Here is a 21,293-nt window from a genome sequence, read left to right on the forward strand (position 1 = left end):
ATGGAGATCCTTAGTAACTTCACATCTACATTTCCAACCTTCTTGTTGACCGGCATTCCAGGCTTGGAATCTGTCCATGGCTGGATCTCCATTCCCTTCTGTTGTCTCTATGCCATTGCCCTTACTGGGAACAGCATGATCCTGTTTGTCATCATCACCCAGCAGAGTCTGCATGAGCCCATGTACTATTTCCTCTCCATGCTGTCAGCCACTGACCTGGGCTTGACTGTGTCTACAATGTCAACAACATTAGCTATCCTCTGGTTTGATGCAAGACAAATCAGTCTAGATTCCTGCATTATCCAGATGTTTTTTCTTCATGGATTTTCTTCCATGGAATCTGGAGTGCTGGTGGCCATGGCCTTCGACCGCTATGTAGCCATCTGTGACCCTCTCAGGTACACTACCATTCTCACTAATCCCAGAATCATTCAGATGTATCTAATAATCAGTGCACGCACTGTAATATTGATAGTGATCGTACTCTTGCTCCTTAAGCGTGTCTCTTTCTGCAAAAAGAATCTCCTTTCCCACTCCTATTGCTACCACCCAGATGTGATTAAATTAGCATGCTCAGATACTCGGGTCAACAGCATCTTTGGATTAATTGGTCTCATCCTGACACAGGAATAGATACACCAGGTATTGTTGTTTCTTATATCTTGATCATTCGCTCTGTTCTCAGAATTGCCTCCCCTGAAGAACGACACAAGACCTTTAGCACCTGTGTCTCCCACATTGGAGCAGTTGCTACTTTCTACATCCCCCTGATAAGTCTGTCCTTGGTGCATCGCTATGCTCATTCAGCCCCCAAAGTGGTCCATTCAATGATGTCCAATATATACCTGATTTTGCCCCCTGTGATCAACCCCATCATCTATAGTGTAAAGACAAAACAGATTCGCAAAGCTATATTCAGTACTCTCCTTCCAAATAAACAGTGATGGTTACATTAGAGGGAAAAACTGAAAAATTTACTTTCACTGCAGTAGGTATCCAAGGTAGTTGATTGTCTATCAGTAATTTTTTACAAGTAAAAAATTGCTCATGATGTAAAAATAAGGAAGTTTGGGAAGAGGTTCATAACCTTTTTGTACTCATAGTTTCTTATGATTCTTTTAAAATTCATGTATCTTTCCAAGAAAACAGCCACATGTCAAGGCACCCATATTTTCTATAAATTATCAGAGCATTCACAAAGCTATGAAGGAGTTGCTATGGTGACTTTAACTAACAATGTACCAGGTATATAATGCACAGACAGACTATAAACAGTTACACATAAATAGAACTAAATTTTGACTCCTAATAGGGACTTACAGAAACTACATCAATTCAAGAGTTATGAAGAACCTCTAAAATCAGTTGCATAAAATGGTACTGTAATAATTCATTGAAGAAATAAAGATGAAAAATTGATGAATATTTCACATGAATTTGATTTCAGATGAAAGGTGGTTAAACCCCAAGCAAATGTCAGATCAATCTCATAAAGGATTCACTGCATCAAAATTACTTTCAAAACTTTGCTTGCTGTCCAATTTGCAAACAAACTCTACCAAGCAAGATAAACAAACATCCCACAGTGCTCTAACATTTTCAGGCTACCTAGTTCATTACTCTGTTCTGCAAATAAAGAAACTGATATCCTTGGCTATAATTTCTGCTATTTGTGCTACCCACTTAATAGCAGAACAAGGTTTTCTGGTTGTGTAAGGCAGGATTCTTAGAACTCTGCTATGCAGTTTTCCTCAGCAGAGGAAATACTTCAAATATATTCATGTAATTAATGGTTAATTTCTTTTTCCCCGTTTGGACACTTTTCTAAAAATAAATACAATTTTAATGTAAAGATTTCCATGCAGTAATCACTGGGATCCGACAATCTCTTTGAGATCTCGATTACAACACCTTTAGACAAACATCTAGATGTGGGCATGTGTTAATTAATTTTTAAATTTTGAGAAAGTTACATTCTGTTTGCTGTACTTGAATTACCAATTTAAACTCCCTAAAACAATGTAGAAGGCTTCTATTTTCTCCAAACTATTTTTCAATTTTTTTTATAATAAACAGTTTTATAACTGAGATAATGTGATTTTCATAGTATCATTTATAATAAAATGATTTTCATAGTATCATTTGTGATAAAATGATTTTCATCTCCTTAGTGATTAGTGCTATTGAGAACATTTCCTTAAACCCATCAGTGTACAGCTAATAACAATGAATTTTGTATATAATATTTGATAAGGGGTTACAATTTAGAAAATTGGGCGATGTCAGATATGTTTCTGGCTTTTGTTATGAATATGGTCTCAGGTTGTATACTTATCCCCTAATATATCAGGCAATAATACTAAATTAAGTAGCTTTTCATACACAACTCACACTTCAACAGAGTAGGATTGTACTAAGTGAAATAGCCAGAAGGAGAGAGTGAAATACCAAAGGGTCAAAGACAAATTATAAAAGCATTTCTTGAAAACTGAGAATTTCTTGAAAACTGACCAAAACTGGAGGCCCCCAGGAGGGGAGGTAGATCGGGAAGTCTAAGAATGAAAGGGGGCGATCACAGTGGACTATGGCTGTGGACTGTGGGTCCTTCAGTGTTAGGAGAGCTACAATGACCATAGCTAAGGGGCAAAAACCAATATTGCCAAAATATTAGAAATATATAAAATAGTGGCACTTTATTAAAATAATTCATTGAAAAATCTCTGAGCAAATTCTACTGTCTCCGGTTGAGAAGTGAATCATTCTTTGTTGCCTCTGTTAAATGTATTGATTGATCTTCACAGCTGGTTAAACACTCATAATTCATTCTCTAATGAACAAGTTCTCACTATCCCCAATAAGGGCACTGTGGCTACTTATAATAAGGGAACGGTGGATACTTATATTTTCCTTAATCATCATCATTATTACCATGGAAATTGTATTGTTTGTTGAACATATGGTTTATGAAAAGTGGATAATATGGAATTCCAATTTGCAGACTATATAGAGGACCCTAACTCCATATGAAACATGATGACTAAATCACATATGAGAATTTTAGGTTCAAAGAAAATGCATCAATGAAGACTGAAAAATTGTGTGAGTCCTATAGTTAAACAAATATACTAAGTAACTAATCAAAAAACAACCAAGAAGAATTGAATAAAATGACTTCATTGTTTGTGTATCCTCTTTTATGGTGTGAAATATACCTTAAGAGCAATGGATAAGTTAATTAAATAAAACCATTGACCACTTAATTTATGTCAAGCAATGTGTTCATCAGAACTGGAGGGTAAGTTAAAAAATATAAATAGATTTTCACCTAAATAAATTTAACCAAACCTGAAGTAAATAATGTTCCTGAAATTCCTTGACAAACATTAATCACTATGTAGATATTAATAAAATCTTGACCTACAGTCAACTTTTTCCCCTTGAAATTGTTTTCTTGTCAATTGGCATGTTGCTGAATCATCCTTCTCCTCTTGCAAGCACTACCCCCATGAGCCACTAGATTTTATACTGTGGGTACCTATGAGCTGTAAGAATGCATTTGCAATTTTAACAAACATTTAATGTCATTCATATTATGTACCTAGCACTACACTGTTGCAGGGAGATACATTCAAGAATCTGTTATTTCACATTTTTGTGCAAAGTCAATGTAGTAGATTTTTATACAAAAATAATTGAAGAATAAAAATCAAGACATTATACCTTCCCTTAATTACTATAATCTAAATTGAAGCTAATGATACCTGAAATGGAATGATTTCAATTAAAACTTGCAAATGCAGATCTACTATGTCAATGTTCATCTTTCCTTTGACTCTTCTTTGCTTGCCTTAGCATTCACATTTCCTCATGCCATTTAACTAAGCCAGAATCAGAGGGGTGAAGCACAACAGAATGACAGAAATCTCCTCCAAGTAGTATTTCTCCTAGTGTAAATGAATACACTCTCAAGTTTCCCTACAAAATTCTCCACTCATAGGAATAAAAGAGTAACTTCTCACAAGTGAGAACTTGTTCATTAAAGAATGAATTATGAGTGCTTAACCACTCTAAGTAGGAGTGAGCGAAGTTTCTCCTCCCTTTCTAAGGATCAAGTCAAGTATTTGTGCTCTCACTCAATAACAGAACCTGTTTTATCTATGCTTGGTCCCCATCTTATAATATTTTGACTTGATGTGTTTTAATTTTCAGTAGTGTGAGATTATAGCCCAGCCAGTGTTTAGAGAGGAAGGTGTTGCAGCTTTTCTGTCTATGCCTCAGGGAGGCTCAGTCTTTACCCATGACCCCAAGAAGCTTTCTCCTCCTCACTATAAAGTCCATGACTGCAGACCAGCAACTCAGAACTTGCTCTTGCTGCCAAACACAGAGGCTTCCCTCCCCCAGGGACTCTGGTAAGGAGGTAGAGAAAGGTGCTCACGGGTTGACTTCCTGCTTTGTTACCTTTGCACAAGTAATCAGGTGGGCTTGCAGAAAATCTGATAACACTATTTTCACCCCATCCTCAGGGTCCCATGGAGCAGCCAGGTATCTGATCCCTACTAGTTCATGGTTGAATATGCTGACCTTTCTCAGAGTGAGGAGAAATCAGAGAGGGACAGTTAAAAGGAATCACAGAAAGCTAGCATAAAAGGCACAGTAACACGTATATTTATTTCACAGCCGGGACTCCCAGGATGCAAGTTTTACCAACAATTTTTTACAGCCTTGACTGAAAAATAATAATATAATTAGAAGCATTGCTATTGTTTTATATGCTTTCCTTGAGTTATTGTAATAAGGCATATTTCTTACTTTAAAAATTAAATTTTCATATAATTACAAATTATTATTAATATTTATAACATTAACATTTGCATGCACAGTGAGTACATATCCTCTCCTATACACTTTAATGTATCTTAAAACCTCTGTGTTCTCAAATCAGCTTCCATTCTTCATGTGCCTTCAACAGAGTAAATATTCTGCTAATAATTTACGTTTAAAAAAGTGGATACTCAATGCAAGGGAAGAAATGATTTTACCAGTCTGTAACCTGCATAATTCTCTGAGGATGTTATGGTACATACAAATAGTCAGTCATAAAGTACAAATATTTATGATTCCACTCACATGTGACACTTAGAGTAGTCAAGTTCAGAGAAAGACAGAGTAGATGATGGTTGCCAGGGTTGCTGGAAAGGGGGATAGAGTGGAACTCACTGTTTAATGTGTACACATTTGTTTTACAAGATGAAGATATGAACCTGGACGTAGGAGATTATTGCTCAACATTATGAATATATTTACTGCCAAAAATCTGTACATTTAATAATGCTCAGAATGTTGTGTTTTATTTTTTTTTCAATAAAAAGAAAAGTTTAATTCCTCAAAATAGAATGTGACAAGCTTCCCTTATTAGGTTACATGCAAATCTACTAAGCACAGACTCCTCTTTAATAAATATCAAGATACACAAAATATGTGAATATATCCGAATGATCAGAAACATAGCCATTTTAAGGCAAGAACCAGCTTCAGAGTAGCCATCTACACACCACCACACACTAGCAGGCTTTCTATGGCTTTAGAACTATTACTACTGAAAAGACACAAAATCTTGTGAAAACTGAAACAAGAACGGTTTGTTTTAATCACAATTTTAAAATAATGGAAAAACAAAACTTAAAAGAGCTACTGGGTGATAATTCCTTGACCTTTTCAAAAGCTAATTACTAACATGTTCTATGTTCAGTCACCTAATACTTTCTAAAAATTTTTCTGTAACAATTAATTTCTACCGTTTAATATTCTTTAATGATTTAGCCGCTGCTACTTTAATTTGTTTATAAATATGTACGTTCTTTTATGTTTTTCCCATTTGCAAGCAGTTAATTCACCTAACATTTTCCTTTACTCACAGCTTGTTTCTCTTCTTCACAGTTTCTGGAACAATATACACTTTATCCCAACTGCTTATTTTTCCTTAATTCCTCAGATTTTAGCTTTGATCAGTAGACACTAAAATCTTTTCTGGGTCATTAAAATGCTCTCAGCTGCATTTGAAGTTTTTAATCTTTCACCTATTCAAGTAGTCAAGTGATTCAACACTGTCATTCACAAAACACCCAGTCATGATACAATGCTCTCCTGGTTTCAGTGGTTTATGTCAAGGTGTCTTGTCTCATCTTGCTTCAGTGCATATAGTCCTTTCCAATAACTTCTACAGACTTACATCTTTGCTTTTTCTTGTAAATATGCCCTCTGATTTTGCTCACTCAGAGTGTTGGATTGAAGTGGCACCTACCAATGATAGCTTCTACCACCTAGAGAAAGTGATGCCTGGAGATTCACACCTACATGTGTACTGAAGACATGGATGTGTGGGGTGGATTTCTCTTATTCATTTTATACAGAATATATTCCAAACTGATGGATTATTTTTTAAAATGATCCTTTATTCATAGATTCTCATGATGCAATGGAGCTTAAATTGTCATCACATAGTAAATAACTGTCATCAAAATGCCAAAAATTAATAGACATATTTTCCAAGGATTTCAGTACAGAAAGTCCTATATTTTCTAATTATCCTTGATAAGGATTGCAGATGAATATTAAAATGATCTAGAGTTTTATAAGTGAAAGAGCATGTACCCACAAATATAGACAATTTCCTAAACAAAAGAAAATAAATCTGCATATTTTGAACAACTTCATTATTATTTTTATAGGCTATGAGCATTGTGAGGACAAATGCCACAAATCCAAGACAACATGGAGATCCTCAGTAACTTCACATCTACATTTCCAATCTTCTTGTTGACCGGCATTCCTGGCTTGGAGTCTGCCCAAGGCTGGATCTCCATTCCCTTCTGTTGTCTCTATGCCACTGCCCTTACTGGGAACAGCATGATCCTGTTTGTCATCATTACCCAGCAGAGTCTGCATGAGCCCATGTACTATTTCCTCTCCATGCTGTCAGCCACTGACCTGGGCTTGATGGTGTCTACAATGTCAACAACATTAGCTATCCTCTGGTTTGATGCAAGACAAATCAGTTTAGATTCCTGCATTATCCAGATGTTTTTCCTTCATGTATTCACTTTCATGGAATCTGGAGTGCTGATGGCCATGGCCTTTGACCGCTACGTGTCCATCTGTGACCCTCTCAGGTACACCACCATTCTCACTAACTCCAGAATCATTCAGATGTGTCTAATAATCAGTGCGCGCAGCGTAATATTGATAGCAACTGGACTCTTCCTCCTTAAGCGTCTTTCTTTCTGCAAAAAGAATCTCCTTACCCACTCCTATTGCTACCATGCAGATGTGATTAAATTAGCATGCTCAGATACTCGAGTCAACAGCATCTATGGATTAAGTGGTCTCATCCTGACTACAGGAATAGATACACCAGGTATTGTTGTTTCTTATATCTTGATCATTCGCTCTGTTCTCAGAATTGCCTCCCCTGAAGAACGACACAAGACCTTTAGCACCTGTGTCTCCCACATTGGAGCAGTTGCTACTTTCTACATCCCCCTGATAAGTCTGTCCTTGGTGCATCGCTATGCTCATTCAGCCCCAAAGTGGTCCATTCAATGATGTCCAATATATACCTGATTTTGCCCCCTGTGATCAACCCCATCATCTATAGTGTAAAGACAAAACAGATTCGCAAAGCTATACTCAGTATTCTACCTACAAATAAACTGTGATGATTAAATTAGAGAAAAACCTGATAAGTGACTTTCACTAAAGAACAGCATCCTTGGTAGTTCACTGCCTATCAATACTTTTTTCAAAACTGAAAATGTTGATGATGTAAACATAAGGAAGCTTGGGACAATTCATAAGCTTTTTCTAGAATAGATACCTTTGGATTCTGTTAAATCCATGAGCATTTAACATTTACAAGGAAAAAAACACATGTCAATACACCCATATTATTCATAAATTTTCAGAGGATATAAAAGCTTTGAAGGACTTATTATGGTGATTTCAACCAACAATGCACCAGGTATATAATTCATGATCCATGGACTATAAGCAGTTATACATAAGTAGACCTAAATTTTGGTTCTTGGAAAAGGACTCACAATAACTAATCAATTCAAGAGTTAGGAAGATGCTTAAAATCAGATGCATAAAATGGTACCATAATTCATCAAAAAAATAAAGATGAAAAATTGATGAATGCCACATCAATTTGATTTCAGGGCCTCCCCTGGTGGGAGGCAGTTGAGCGCTGGGCTGCGAAGCTGCTGACAGCCTCTGCAGCGCCTGTAGGGTCCCAGGCCTCAGACAAGGGTCCCACATGGCGCGCAGACCTCTCCTGCCGCCCGCTGCTCCCCTCAGCAGTGTACTTCGGTCCTTCTGCCTGCTCTGCTCCCCGCTCTGGCTCTGGTGAATTCTCTCACCCTCCCGCGCTTCTGACTATACCCAGTGCTTGTATAAATAAATAAATAAATAAATCTTTAAAAAAAAAATTTGATTTCAGATGAAAAGGTGGTAATAGATAAGGACATTTTGTAACAGGGTGTCCCCTAGGAAAGGGGGAAGTTCCATGTTCCCTACCCCACCCTACTGTGTGGAGCTGAGCTGGGAGGAGAAGAAGCTGAGAGGAGACTGCAGAAGGAAGGAAGACAGCTGGAGAGCAAGAAGGAGACCTGGAGGAGGCACATGGAGCAGAAAGACATGTGAAAAAGCAATACTTGCTTTTTGATCCTAGACTGGTTGTAACAGATGTGGCTGAGAGACCCATGGGAAGGTTAACAATGACAGCTTTTATTGTGATTTTGCTCCTTCTGTCTCAGACATACTGAGTGAATGGGTAACATTGGGTGCTTGATTTGGAAACTATAGTCTTTCCTTTTCTGTGTTGCACACTAATGTATTAAATATCTTTTCCACACCAGAGTATGTTTTGTCTTGATGAAGCATATGGCAGAATCTATTTCAAACAGGAAGATTTGGGGGTTCTGGGGTGCCCCTACCTTGCCCTATAAAAATTTCATGCATCTAAGAGGGGAGGTAAAATGGTAGGGTGAACAATGAAGGGTGGGAGAGTATATGGACTGTGGCTGTGGACTGTGGGTGCTTTAGTGTTGGGAGAGCTACAATCACCACATCTAAGCGAAAATCCTATACTGTCAAAATATTAACAAATATATAAAACAATGGCACCTCATTTCAAAAAATTAATTTAAAAAATTCTGAGCCTATTCTACTGTCTCAAGTTGAGAAATGAACCATTCTTCATTGTTTCCTCTGTAAACTGTTAGCAGGTGGTTAAACACTCACGGTTCATTCTCTAATTCACAAGCTCTTCCTATTCCCCAATAAGTGAACTGTGGCTCCTTATATTTTCCTTAGTCATCCCATTGTTATCATGGATATTATTATATACAATATGTTAAACAAGTAGTTTATGAAAAGAGGGTAATATATGGAATTCCAATTTGAAGACTATGTTGGAAGATCCAAACTCCATACCAAATAATGATGACTAAATCACATATGAGAATTTTAGGTTCAAAGAAATTCTTCAATGTAGATTTTAAAACTTTATGAGTCCTATATTTAAACAAATTTATTAAGTAATCAACCTAATCAAGACCAAATAGAATTGATTAAATTATTTCATTTATGTGATCCTCATTTCAGGACTATGAAATACACCTTCAAGGGCAATGGATAAATTAATTCAATAAAATTATTGACCACTAAGTTCATGTCAGGCAATGTGTTCATTAGTACATGTGGGGTAACTTAATATACTGTTTATTTTTACCTGAGATATTTTAACTGCCGGGGTCCAGTACCAGTGAACAGGTTGAGAGAGGAATCAGAAAGAACCGAGGAATAAAGAAATGACAGACACAAAATAGAGTTTAGGAGAAGCAGGACCTAGGTGACGCCAGGCCTCTCATTCCACGCTCAAGTGTCCCAAGTGCCCAGTGCAAATCATTTTTATTGATACAAACCACCCTCCTCCCCTCTATGTTAGTTATTAAACAATGAATCATTCTCTTGGTATTTTTTTAAATAAACTGGCACATTTATTTGAATTAAAATAGACTTAATAATAGAAAACAAAAATTTTCCTCAGACTTCTAGACACAGAAATTGGATATTTATATTATGAATCTTTGGGTCTCTTAGTATTTAGCCTTGTCCGGGCACACATTCACCACCAAGTCTCTGTGCTATCAGATTATTCTGTTTCTTTTCTAATCTAGTTTGTCCCCCAAACATCATTTCTCAAACGCAAAAAATAACATCCTGATCTGTACACGGGCCAGTCCTCTGACCTCAGACCAGTATTGATCAGTCTTAGCCATGGCCAGTTTTCCAGCCGTGACCTTGAGGTTTTCCTGGTCTCAGCACTTTATGCCTTAGGGGTCTCCAACATTAACTAAAGCTAAAGTAGATAATGTACCTGAAATTACTTGGAAAAACATTAATCACTATATAGATATTAACATAAATCTTGAGGCCCAAAGTATTTTTTATAGAAATCATTTCCATGTGAATTGCTCTGTTACCAAATCATCCTTCTTTTATTGAAGGCACCACCCCCGTGGAACTATTTGACTCTATAATGGACTTGCCTCTCAGTTGTAGGAATGCATTTGCAAATTTATATTTAATACTAAAGGTATTATTTATGAATCTAGTACTAAGCTACATGTAGGGATAGTATTAGATATGTAGGGATACCTTCAAAGAATCTGTTATTTCACCTTTTTTATACAAATTATATGTAGTAAATCATTTATAAAAAATACATAGAAGAATAAAAATCAAGAAATCATACTGATCCTGAAACGCAACATCCACATTCAAAATGATGATTCCATTTCACTTTTAATTAAAACATATAAACACAGAGATTATGAGGTATTATGTCAATAATATTGTTTCTTGTGTCCTTTGGGTAGATTCCCAGGGGTGGAATACTAGGTCATATGGTAGATCCATTTGTGGAGGAGGGAGTTATTTGTACAATAGTAACTTTTCTCTTTGTTTAAGATTTCCAAAAAGTGGTCGTGAATTAGTGAATTATTTCAGAGAAGAAAAAGGACTATGGATGTTCAGATATGTAAATAACAGTCTCCATCACACATAGTGCTCAAATTTTTTATCAGAGGAGGCCATTCCATGAAAGCAGTATTTCAATTTACACAACGATTTTGGAAGGAGTCACTAAAAAAACAATGTTAATAATAATATCATCTTTAATTCTTTGCTTGCTTTAGCATTCACATTTCCCCATGCCATTTAACTAAGCCAGAATCTGACAGGTATTGTACAACAGAATGACAGAAATTTCCTCACAGTTGTGTTTCTCCTATTTGAGAATACACTACCAAGTTTCCTTATAAAATTCTCAATTCACAGGAGTAAATAAGTGACGGCTTATTCCCACTCTAAGTAGGAATGAGGAACGTTTTTCTCTTTCCCTTTGTAAGGACCAAGTCAAACATTTGTGTTCCCAGATCAATAACAGAAACTTTGTTTCTATACATGGCCCCATCTTATAACTGTTTGACTTAATATCTTTTTATTTTCAGTAGTGTGAGATTATAGCACTTCCAGTGTTCAGAGAGGAAGGTGTTGCAGCTTTTCTCTTATCTACAGCCCCAGGGAGACTCAGACTTTACCCATGACCCCCAGAGCTTTCTCCTCCTCACTATAAAGTCCATGACTGCAGACCAGCAACTCAGAATTTGCTCTCTGCTGCCAAACACAGAAGGCTCCCCTCCCCCAGGGACTCTGGTAAGGAGGTAGAGAAAGGTGCTCACTGGGTTGACTTCCTGCTTTGTTACCTTTGCACAAGTAATCAGGTGGGCTTGCAGAAAATCTGATAACACTATTTTCACCCCATCCTCAGGGAACCATGGAACACCCAGGTATCTGATCCCTACTAGTTCATAGTTAAATATGCCAATCTTTCTCAGTGAGGTGAAATTCAGGGAGCTGGACAGTAAAAAGGTATCACACAAAGCTAGCATAAAGGGCATGGTAACATCTATATTTATTTCACTGTGTTCACTCTGATTAAGTGAGTTTTACTATTTTTTAAAGCTTGACTGGAAAACAATATTATATTAGAGATTATTGCCATTGTTTCTTAAGTTTTCCTTGAATGGTTTTAATAATGCAAATTTCTTACTTATAAAATTATATTTTAATTTAATCACACACAATTAATATTCATAACATTTAGTTGCACATGATTATTAATATTTATAACATTAACATATGTATGAAGCAAATTACCTCTCCTATACACTATAGTGTATCTTAAAACCTCTGTTATCAACAAACCAGCATCCATTACACCATAATCCTTCAACAAAAGTAAATTTTCTATTAATAATTCACACATATGAAAAAAGTGAACACTGGTTACAAAGGAAAAATTATGCTATCATGCTTTAACATGCATAACTCTCTGAGGATATTAAGCTAAGTCAGTAGAGTGAGTCACATAGTACAAATATGTTTGATTCCCCTCACATGCTATACTTAGAGTAGTCAAACTTAGAGAGAGAGTAGAAGGTGGTTGCCAGGGCTTGCAGGAAAGAGGGAGTAGGGGCTTACTGCTTAATGGGTGCACACTATTTCCACAAGATGAAAATATGAACCTGGATGTTGGAGACTATTGCTCAACATTACAAATGTATCTACTGCCAGTATACTATACACTTAAAATGGTCAGAATGGTGTATTTGACCACAATTATAAAAAATGGGGGAAGAAAGTAGGTACTGGGTAAAATTCCCTGACATAAACCTCCACCAACCTGTGCATTTTGAACATACACTCTCATGTAATTTCTTTTGGGATGATGATTCTCATCTTTTGGGGAGTTAATTACTGTCATGCTCTCTATCAGTCATGTAATACTCTCTTTTTTTTTTTAACATTTTAAAAGGGTAAGTTCTTTAGGAAAAGGAGAAAGAAAAAAGAGAAGTACCCACATAGTCACTGGTTGGCAGGAGAGCTCCACTCCTGTTTTAAAAGGGAAAAGGTTTGTGAAAAAAAAAGACACCTAATACTTTCTTAAGGAATTTTCTAATTAATTTTTTCTTAAATTTCCTTTACTTTCTTAAGGAATTTTCTATAGCTAGTAAGCCCCACCTTTTAATATTTTTGATCTCTTTATCTATTGCTTACTTTACCCTGAGTTTATAACTATGTACATTCTTCTACTTCTTACCATTTTGCAAAAAAACAATTCAGTCACCTCACATTTTCCTTTACTCATGCTTATTTCTCTCCTTGTTTCCATGGAATGTTTCCAGAATATAAACACTGTACCCTTACTACTTATTTTTTACTCATTCCTCAAATGTGCCAGATCCTTAATGTTTTTCACTGACTAAGCTGCTTTTTCTTGGCTTATTAAAGTACTCTGAGCTCTATTTGAATTTTTTAATCTTTGGCCCACTTACGTACTCAAGTGATTCAACACTGTCATTCACATAACACCCAGTCATGACTCATGGCCTCTTGGTTTTAATGGTTTCTGTAAAGTTGTCTGGTCTCACATTGGTAAACATAGTCCTTTCCAATAAATTCTATAGACTTACAGCTTCTCTCTTGTTTTTATTAGGTATGCTCTCTCAGATTATTCACCCACAGTGTTGGAGTAAAGTGGCACCTAACTAATAACTGATAAATCCTAAAAAGTTATACCTGGAGATTCACACCCACTTGGGCACTGCAGACATGGATGTACTGGGGTGGATTTCTTTCACTCATTTCCTACACAACATATTCCAAATTGATGGATTAACTTTAAACTAATTCTCCATTCATAGAATCTTATGATATAATGGAACTTGAAGTTGCATTAACGTAGAAAATATTTATGCTCAAAATGTGTAAAATAAATGGATATATTTTCCCATAATTCATCATTTAATAGGTTATATATAGTCTAAATATCCACAATTGGGCCTCCCTGTTGGCGCAAGTGGTTAAGCACCGCATTATGAAGCAATCCCTGGCCGGCCAGGGAACAACCCACATGGCAAAGCAGACCTCTTCTGTCTCACCCGCTGCTCCCCTCAGCAGTGTGTTTCAGTCAGTCTGCCTGTTCTGTTTCCCACTCTGTCTCTGGTGAGTCCTCTAACCCCCTGCATCTCTGGCCTGTACCCCCACTCTAGTATGCATAAATAAATATTTAAAAAAATAAATAAATATACACGATCATGAATGTAGAAGAGTGTTAGTGTTTGATTTAGACTTTTCTCAATGAGAAAGCACTTAACCATGAACTTAGACAGCTCTCCTAAACAAGAGAAAATGTATCTACATATTTGTGCATAATGATATAATATATTATTTCTATAGGATGTGAGCATTGTGGGGACAAATGTTACAAATCCAAGACAACATGGAGATCTTCAGTAACTTTACATCTACATTTCCAACCTTCTTGTTGACTGGCATTCCTGGCCTGGAGTCTGTCCATGGCTGGATCTCCATTCCCTTCTGTTGTCTCTATGCCATTGCCCTTACTGGGAACAGCATGATCCTGTTTGTCATCATTACCCAGCAGAGTCTGCATGAGCCCATGTACTATTTCCTCTTCATGCTGTCAGCCACTGACCTGGGCTTGACTGTGTCTACAATGTCAACAACATTAGCTATCCTCTGGTTTGATGCAAGACAAATCAGTCTAGATTCCTGCATTATCCAGATGTTTTTCCTTCATGGATTTACTTTCATGGAATCCGGAGTGCTGGTGGCCATGGCCTTCGACCGCTATGTGGCTATCCGTGACCCTCTCAGGTACACCACCATTCTCACTAACCCCAGAATCATTCAGATGGGGCTTGTAATGACTATACGCTTTATAGTATTAATAGTACCACTTCTTTTGCTGCTTAAACCCCTCTCTTTCTGCAAATTGAATGTTCTTTCCCATTCCTACTGCTACCATCCAGATCTGATTAAATTAGCATGCTCAGATACTCAGGCCAATAACATTTGTGGCTTAATTGATCTTATCCTGACTACAGGGATAGATACACCATGCATTGTCCTATCTTACATCTTGATCATTCGCTCTGTTCTCAAGATTGCCTCCCCTGAAGAACGACACAAGGCCTTTAGCACCTGTGTCTCCCACATTGGAGCAGTTGCTACTTTCTACATCCCCATGATGAGCCTGTCCTTGGTGCATCGTTATGCTCATTCTGCCCCCAAAGTGGTCCATTCAATGATGGCTAATACATACCTGCTTTTACCCCCAGTGCTTAATCCCATCATCTATAGTGTGAAGACAAAACAGATTCGCAAAGCTATACTCAGTTTACTCTTTAAAAAGTAATAGAGATGATTAAAATTGTGAAAAAAATGATGTAATTGAATTTCATATATAAAAGCAAACATGGTAGGTCAATGCTTATCAGTTTTTCTAATATTTTCATTCAATAAAATATATCTCAGCATTTTTTGTTCAAACCATAAAATATATGTATGCTATACCCCATGAATTTTATTTTTTCAGTAAGGGAATCTTGCAAATAATCCTTTTTAATAATTAAGATAATATTCCAAAAATTGACATTTATTCTCCATGTTCACTGCTAATGAATTTTGACACATATTACAATTTTCCTCAGTTCAATGAATTATATATTGTTATAGTTTTAGAGATGATGAAGTGAGGCCTAGGAACATTTTGACCATCTATGGGACAGACATCTAACATAAATCGGGGTCAAAGTTTATTTTTGTGTGTATGGGAGCATTTTTATTTTATTTTATATATTTTTTACATCATTTTTCATTTTTGCACAGTGTATGCATTTTATCTTGGTTATAGTCTCTATACAATTCCCAAATTCCACCCCCCCTTGTTTTGATCCTACACCCTCCTCCCCCACCCCCCATAGTGTGTCTCTTGTTTACAGTCTCTTGTTGATTTTGATTTTAATCCAGATTTTCTCTATCTCCAAAGCCCTGGTCTTCACTACTGCATTGAATACTATGTCAGAAGTATCTAGAAAAATTTTTCTGTGATCAAATGTAAGATAATGGATCTTCATGTTCAAATGTCATTTCTTTAAAAAATTGTGTTGTCCTCTTAGAATATATTCTCCATTCTTAATTATAGCAGAAAATTTATAAATAGATATATCCTAGATTCTAAGCCATAGACTAATATCCACTACTGAACATCCAATAGAAAAGTCTCAAAGATTAAGGACATTTGTTAATTCATTACAGCAAATATGGCCGTGAAGAACTCGGGAGCAGAACTGGGGCAGAGGGTCACAATACTTTTTTTTTTTTTGCACAATGATCTTTTTTGGTATGTAATGAAAAAGAAAGTTTCTAAAGAGAAAACTCACATATAAACTTCTTCATAAAGTTTTAAAGATTTCACAAATGCCATGGAGTACCTACTATCATGCTCTTAACTAATCAATGAACCAAGATGAAGAATTCATAATGCTCTGACTATTAAAAGTTATACACAGTTAGACTTAAATATTTGGTTCCTAAAAAGTGACTCATGGTAACTACATAAATTTAAGAGGTAGGAAGCAGGTTCAAACTCAGTTGCATAAAATGGTAGATAAATTTAGCTAGGTGATAGAAGTCTATTCAAATGATATTAACAAAGAGGGAAGGAAGCACAATGGTCTATTGTGGTGGAATATGGGTGAGTTGGTGGTGGGGGTACTGTGGTGGTAATTCCTGATGGGTGGACCCCAATATTATCTAAGTTAAAAATGAATTAGTTGATAAATTTTATAAAACATGATCTCTGGTAGAAAGGATACCTCATGTATCCCACAAACTCTGGAGGGAGACTTGTGCTGAATCCAGCTCACACAGGCTTGCAAGGAATGTTAGTATCTAGATATTCTCGATTTTATTTTCAGTATGTCATACAGCACCTTAAAATCAGCATTTATACCAGGGACATTGGCAAACACTGAAAATGAGGACTTTTTTATACAAACATTGTTTATCAGCACACGGTTGACTGGTGGTCTATCTTATGTTTTGCTTTATGAGAAGCTATAGATCAATAAAACATGTTGTCCCTCACTCAAGTAGCTTACTGTGTATGAAGTAGTGACATAGACAAAAAAATTATAAAATATTAAGTTTTATGGTAGTTGATAATACATTATAATACCCCTTCTTTGTGTTATCTGAGTTGAAGGTGTTTTCATTGGTAAATGGATGAAGGTATTTTGGAAACAATTCTGTGGAAGGAAGGAAGTAGGATTTTGTCACAATTTTACTTTTCATGTGAAAAATACTGTATTGAGCTTTAAATTCAATGGGCCCTACTGGACATAGCACTGAAGTATATAAAAACACAAAAACTCTACTTGTTTTTCTATCTGTTTTCTCTGTAATCAGATGCTTTCCAGTAAATTTAGAGCAAAAGATTTGCACTGGTGATTCAGTTTGCTTGAGAAGTGCTATTTTATAACAGAATTGATTTGTAGATTTGGTTTAGAAATCTTGTTTACTTCCTGATACATATGTTTAAGAGACTTGTTCCAGCAATTCAAGGCCTAGCAGTTATGTTTTTCTATATACTGTGTATGTCCAAATTTTTCACATATATAAGCATCTTGTGCTCCCTGTCTTTACTTTCTCTTCAAATGATCCTCCCAATATAATATAAGCACATCAATATATGATTAAAAAATAAATAAATCTAATGTTTCCGCCAGAAGGATGGATTTAATTGAAGTTCTAAGCATTAAAGCAAAATGCTCAGCATATCTACTTCATTATCCAGGTTTCCAAAATCATCACCATTTCTCAGATTCAACAGGTAAATTCAAGTTGAATCATACTACTTCCTGTTCTGTAATACCTTTGCTTTTCACCTATATTGTATTCATAATTCCACTGCTTTTATGAACCACATTTAACCAATAGAACGATGGCAGTATAACATGAGCATACAAGGCTGGATAGATATTATATAAGACCAGAAGGTCCACCCAAGGATACACTCCATGAAAGATCCCAGAGGATTCCTTCAAAACACACCATGGTTATTATGAATGAGCTGTGAAAATGAATCCAGCATCATAGCAAGTTAAGATGTGGCTCTCAGCTGACCAGGGATGACAATAGATGAGGTCAAAAATCAGTATCACTGTATCCATACATAAGGTGAAACCATGGCACAGTAAGAGCCAGATAGCAGTGGTTAGTCACCAAGAACAGGGAGGCTGCAATTATAAGAACAAAAAGGGTCTTAAGGGCAGGCAAGCTTAATATTCAAGTACTCTTGGGGATGATCAATTGAGTATGATATTTTTGTGCCCTCCAAAAATGGGCTGGCTTAGTTTTGCTGTCAGTTTCAGTCATACCCTGAGCAGATGGAATGTGATAATGAATTTAAGGTCTCAGAGCCTAGAAGTATTATTCCCCATGATTCCAAATGTGAAAGGCACATTGTAGTATAAAAGGAAAATAAACAGAGGAGCCAGAAAACTGAAACTTGAGTTAGAGAAGTTAGAGCAACTTTGGGCTCAGTAGAAATTTAACAGTCTGCCATTTTCCACCCTTCATGCATCACCCTTGAAATTTCAAATGCTCAGAAATTGGTAAATCATGGATAAGGATATATGAAAAATTAAGTTATTCATATGAATTTAGAAGATTTGATTAATGATAAATATTTTTAAGAAAATAGTTATGATATTGGGACTAAATGATTGACTAAAGAAAAGAATATCTTCATTTTTAACACCTCTTTGAATGCACTCTGTTGGATAAAGAGTGAGTAACAGAGTGTTGTTGTATAGCTGTTAGCTACATTTCCCACTTCTGATAACAGCCCCAAATATAGAGGCAGACCCTATATAAAGTTCAGAACACTTGAACATGATTGATCAATACAAAGACTCCGATATCTGACATGAGCAAGCAAATCAGAGCTATTTCATGTGACATGTGACAATATACTTTTCACAGTATATTTCAAAACATTTTCTGAGTTATAAAAAAACTACATATGTATTAATTAAATGCTATTCTCATTTCAATAACTTAGGCTTTTAGCCAAAAAAATGTAATAAGAGAGAAAAGAGATATACTACATAATGATCAAGAGGTCAATCTATGAAGAAGATATATTTGTAGTCAATATATACGTTGCCAAAATAGTCACAACTAAAAATGTCAAACAATTATTAACAAACCTAAAAGAATATATTTACAGCAATGCAATAATAATAAGGGGTCTCAACATGCCACTAACAAAAATAACAGACCATCCAATCAAAAAATTGAATAAGGATATAATGAACTTAATAAATAAAAAAATTGGGCCTCCCCAGTGGCACAAGGGGTTAAGATGCAACCTATGAATCTATCCGCAGCCACTGCAGCATGAGTTTGATCCCCGGCCAGCCAGGGAGATACCCACATGGCACAGCAGACCTCTCCTGACTCACCCACTGCTCCCCTCAGCAGTGTATTTCAGTCAATCTGCCTGTTCTATTCCCCGCTCTGTCTCTGGTGAATCCTCTCACCCTCCTGAACATCTGGACTGTACGCGGGTGCTTGAATGCATGAATAAATAATAAATCTTTAACAAAAAGAAAGAAAGAAAAACAAACATAAATAAAACCATTTTAGAATAGGACCAGCATTTGTTACCTTAGAAATCCTGCTTTAATGTCTCACATGTACTGAACCAAAAGACCTTTGGATTGGGCCAAACAGGGATTGTGTCATGAGCTTTGTTTGAGAAACCAGCAGAATAGACATCCCAATCAGAGACTGGTGGCTGTGGCCATTTTCCAGAGGATAGTAGAATCAGTAGCCAGTTATACATAGCCAAAAAGAATTTGAACTAATCAACACTAGCTCTTTTCTTTAACCACCTACCTCATCTTCCTCTTTTCTTCCCATAAAAATTCCTAACTTTTATCCTTTCTCAGGGTGCATTTTAAGATTCTACCTGAAATTATACACCTTGATTTGCAATTTTGTAATTCCAAATAAAGATTTGATTACCTCTCATTTTAGCCTTTTATTATTAAGTTAATACTTCATGGGATTTCACATTGTGGTTCATAGGGAAAGGAGGAAAGTGTGGTTCATTGATATTAAAAATTCTGACTTTTATTATGTTAAGTCATGAAACTGTGACATATAATAGATAAATATTAGCAAGGGGGGGACTCATGGCCCCAGATATGCCTTCCCTCAAATCCATTTCTTTCCTTTATTCTAGTCTATTCAATATCAACAGTTCCCATGGAACATACAAGAAATTCCTCTCAAGGTCATATCAATCTTGATTATGTTGCATGTACATTACCTGCTGTGCTGGCTTGAAACTAGAATCTCCCAGCATCAAAACCACCATTCTGTATATTCTGCTGTTGATACATGTGCAGAGAATCATGTACCACCATCACTTGCCAGCTGTTTCCCTACTATATTTTGTTAATTGGAAGATATTAGAAGGATTCTGGAGAAACTACTGGAAGGAAAAATATCTCATGTTTGCTTGTTATTCCTTCCGATGCCACACAATATTTCCAGTGGCATTGGTTCAGCCTCTAATTTTTTCCCACACTTTCAGCAAAATCTCATCATGCTCTCTCAGAAGAAACAGGACCAGACAAATGTGGGTATCTTTCCAGAGGTCTGAGCCCCATTCCCTGAAGGGTCTTCCTCGGGGCCCCTGAGGAATACGATCCAGCTACAAAGCCCCCCAGAGGGGCAACGCTATCTCATTATAGGTATGAGTGTCTGGGGAGAGCCTCCACCAAGTTTCTAGGCTTCCATAACCCCCAAATCTTCTCTTTGCTACCATAGACATACATGTGGAAGTGACATCCTATAGTTATTATGTCTATCACTTCTGTGCTCCCTTTATGCGTTTTCAGCCCTCCAATGACAGCTTATCCAGGTCTTCACATTAAACACACCCTGTGTTAACCCATGGTATGATTTCTGTTTTCCTGTTTAGAATTGATCTACAATATTCACCTCAAGTGCCCTCATCTACTGGGGATGCAATGCTGAGGACAGATTTAGCATAGTAAATCCAACCAGATTAAAATATATCCATAATTGGTCCCTCATAATCTTGAGAGTTCAAAGAATATTAATTTATTTTTAGTAGATATTTGCCAAAACCAAGAAAAGTTGTATTAAACATTAAGTATGACATTAGTATTTCAAAGAAATGGCACAGATTAAAGTTAAATCAAGGAGGGTTTTGTTGTTTTGGTTTTTTTCCCCACAAAATACTTGTGCCAAAAAAGCTTCCT

The 21,293-nt window shown here is 36.3% G+C and overlaps 3 protein-coding genes across 3 annotated transcripts; all 3 read left to right on the top strand.

Annotated features, from left to right (window-relative positions):
* LOC119255026 (olfactory receptor 51F1-like) lies at positions 1-944 on the top strand. The gene is given in 2 exon segments (XM_037522045.1): positions 1-616; positions 619-944. Coding segments are annotated over 2 exon segments (942 nt in total).
* A 5,806-nt stretch (positions 945-6,750) lies between these two features.
* Positions 6,751-7,715, top strand: LOC119254677 (olfactory receptor 51F1-like). The gene is given in 2 exon segments (XM_037521778.1): positions 6,751-7,582; positions 7,585-7,715. Coding segments are annotated over 2 exon segments (963 nt in total).
* Positions 7,716-14,386: 6,671 nt separating this feature from the next.
* On the top strand, positions 14,387-15,346 carry LOC119254678 (olfactory receptor 51F1-like). The gene has a single exon (XM_037521779.1). The coding sequence runs from the start codon at positions 14,387-14,389 to the stop codon at positions 15,344-15,346; it is 960 nt and encodes a 319-aa protein (XP_037377676.1).
* The last annotated feature ends 5,947 nt before the right edge of the window (positions 15,347-21,293 follow it).

Source organism: Talpa occidentalis, unplaced genomic scaffold (assembly GCF_014898055.3).
Source record: "Talpa occidentalis isolate TD23 unplaced genomic scaffold, MPIMG_talOcc4v2.1 talOcc4.3, whole genome shotgun sequence".
Classification (NCBI taxonomy): Eukaryota; Metazoa; Chordata; class Mammalia; order Eulipotyphla; family Talpidae; genus Talpa; species Talpa occidentalis.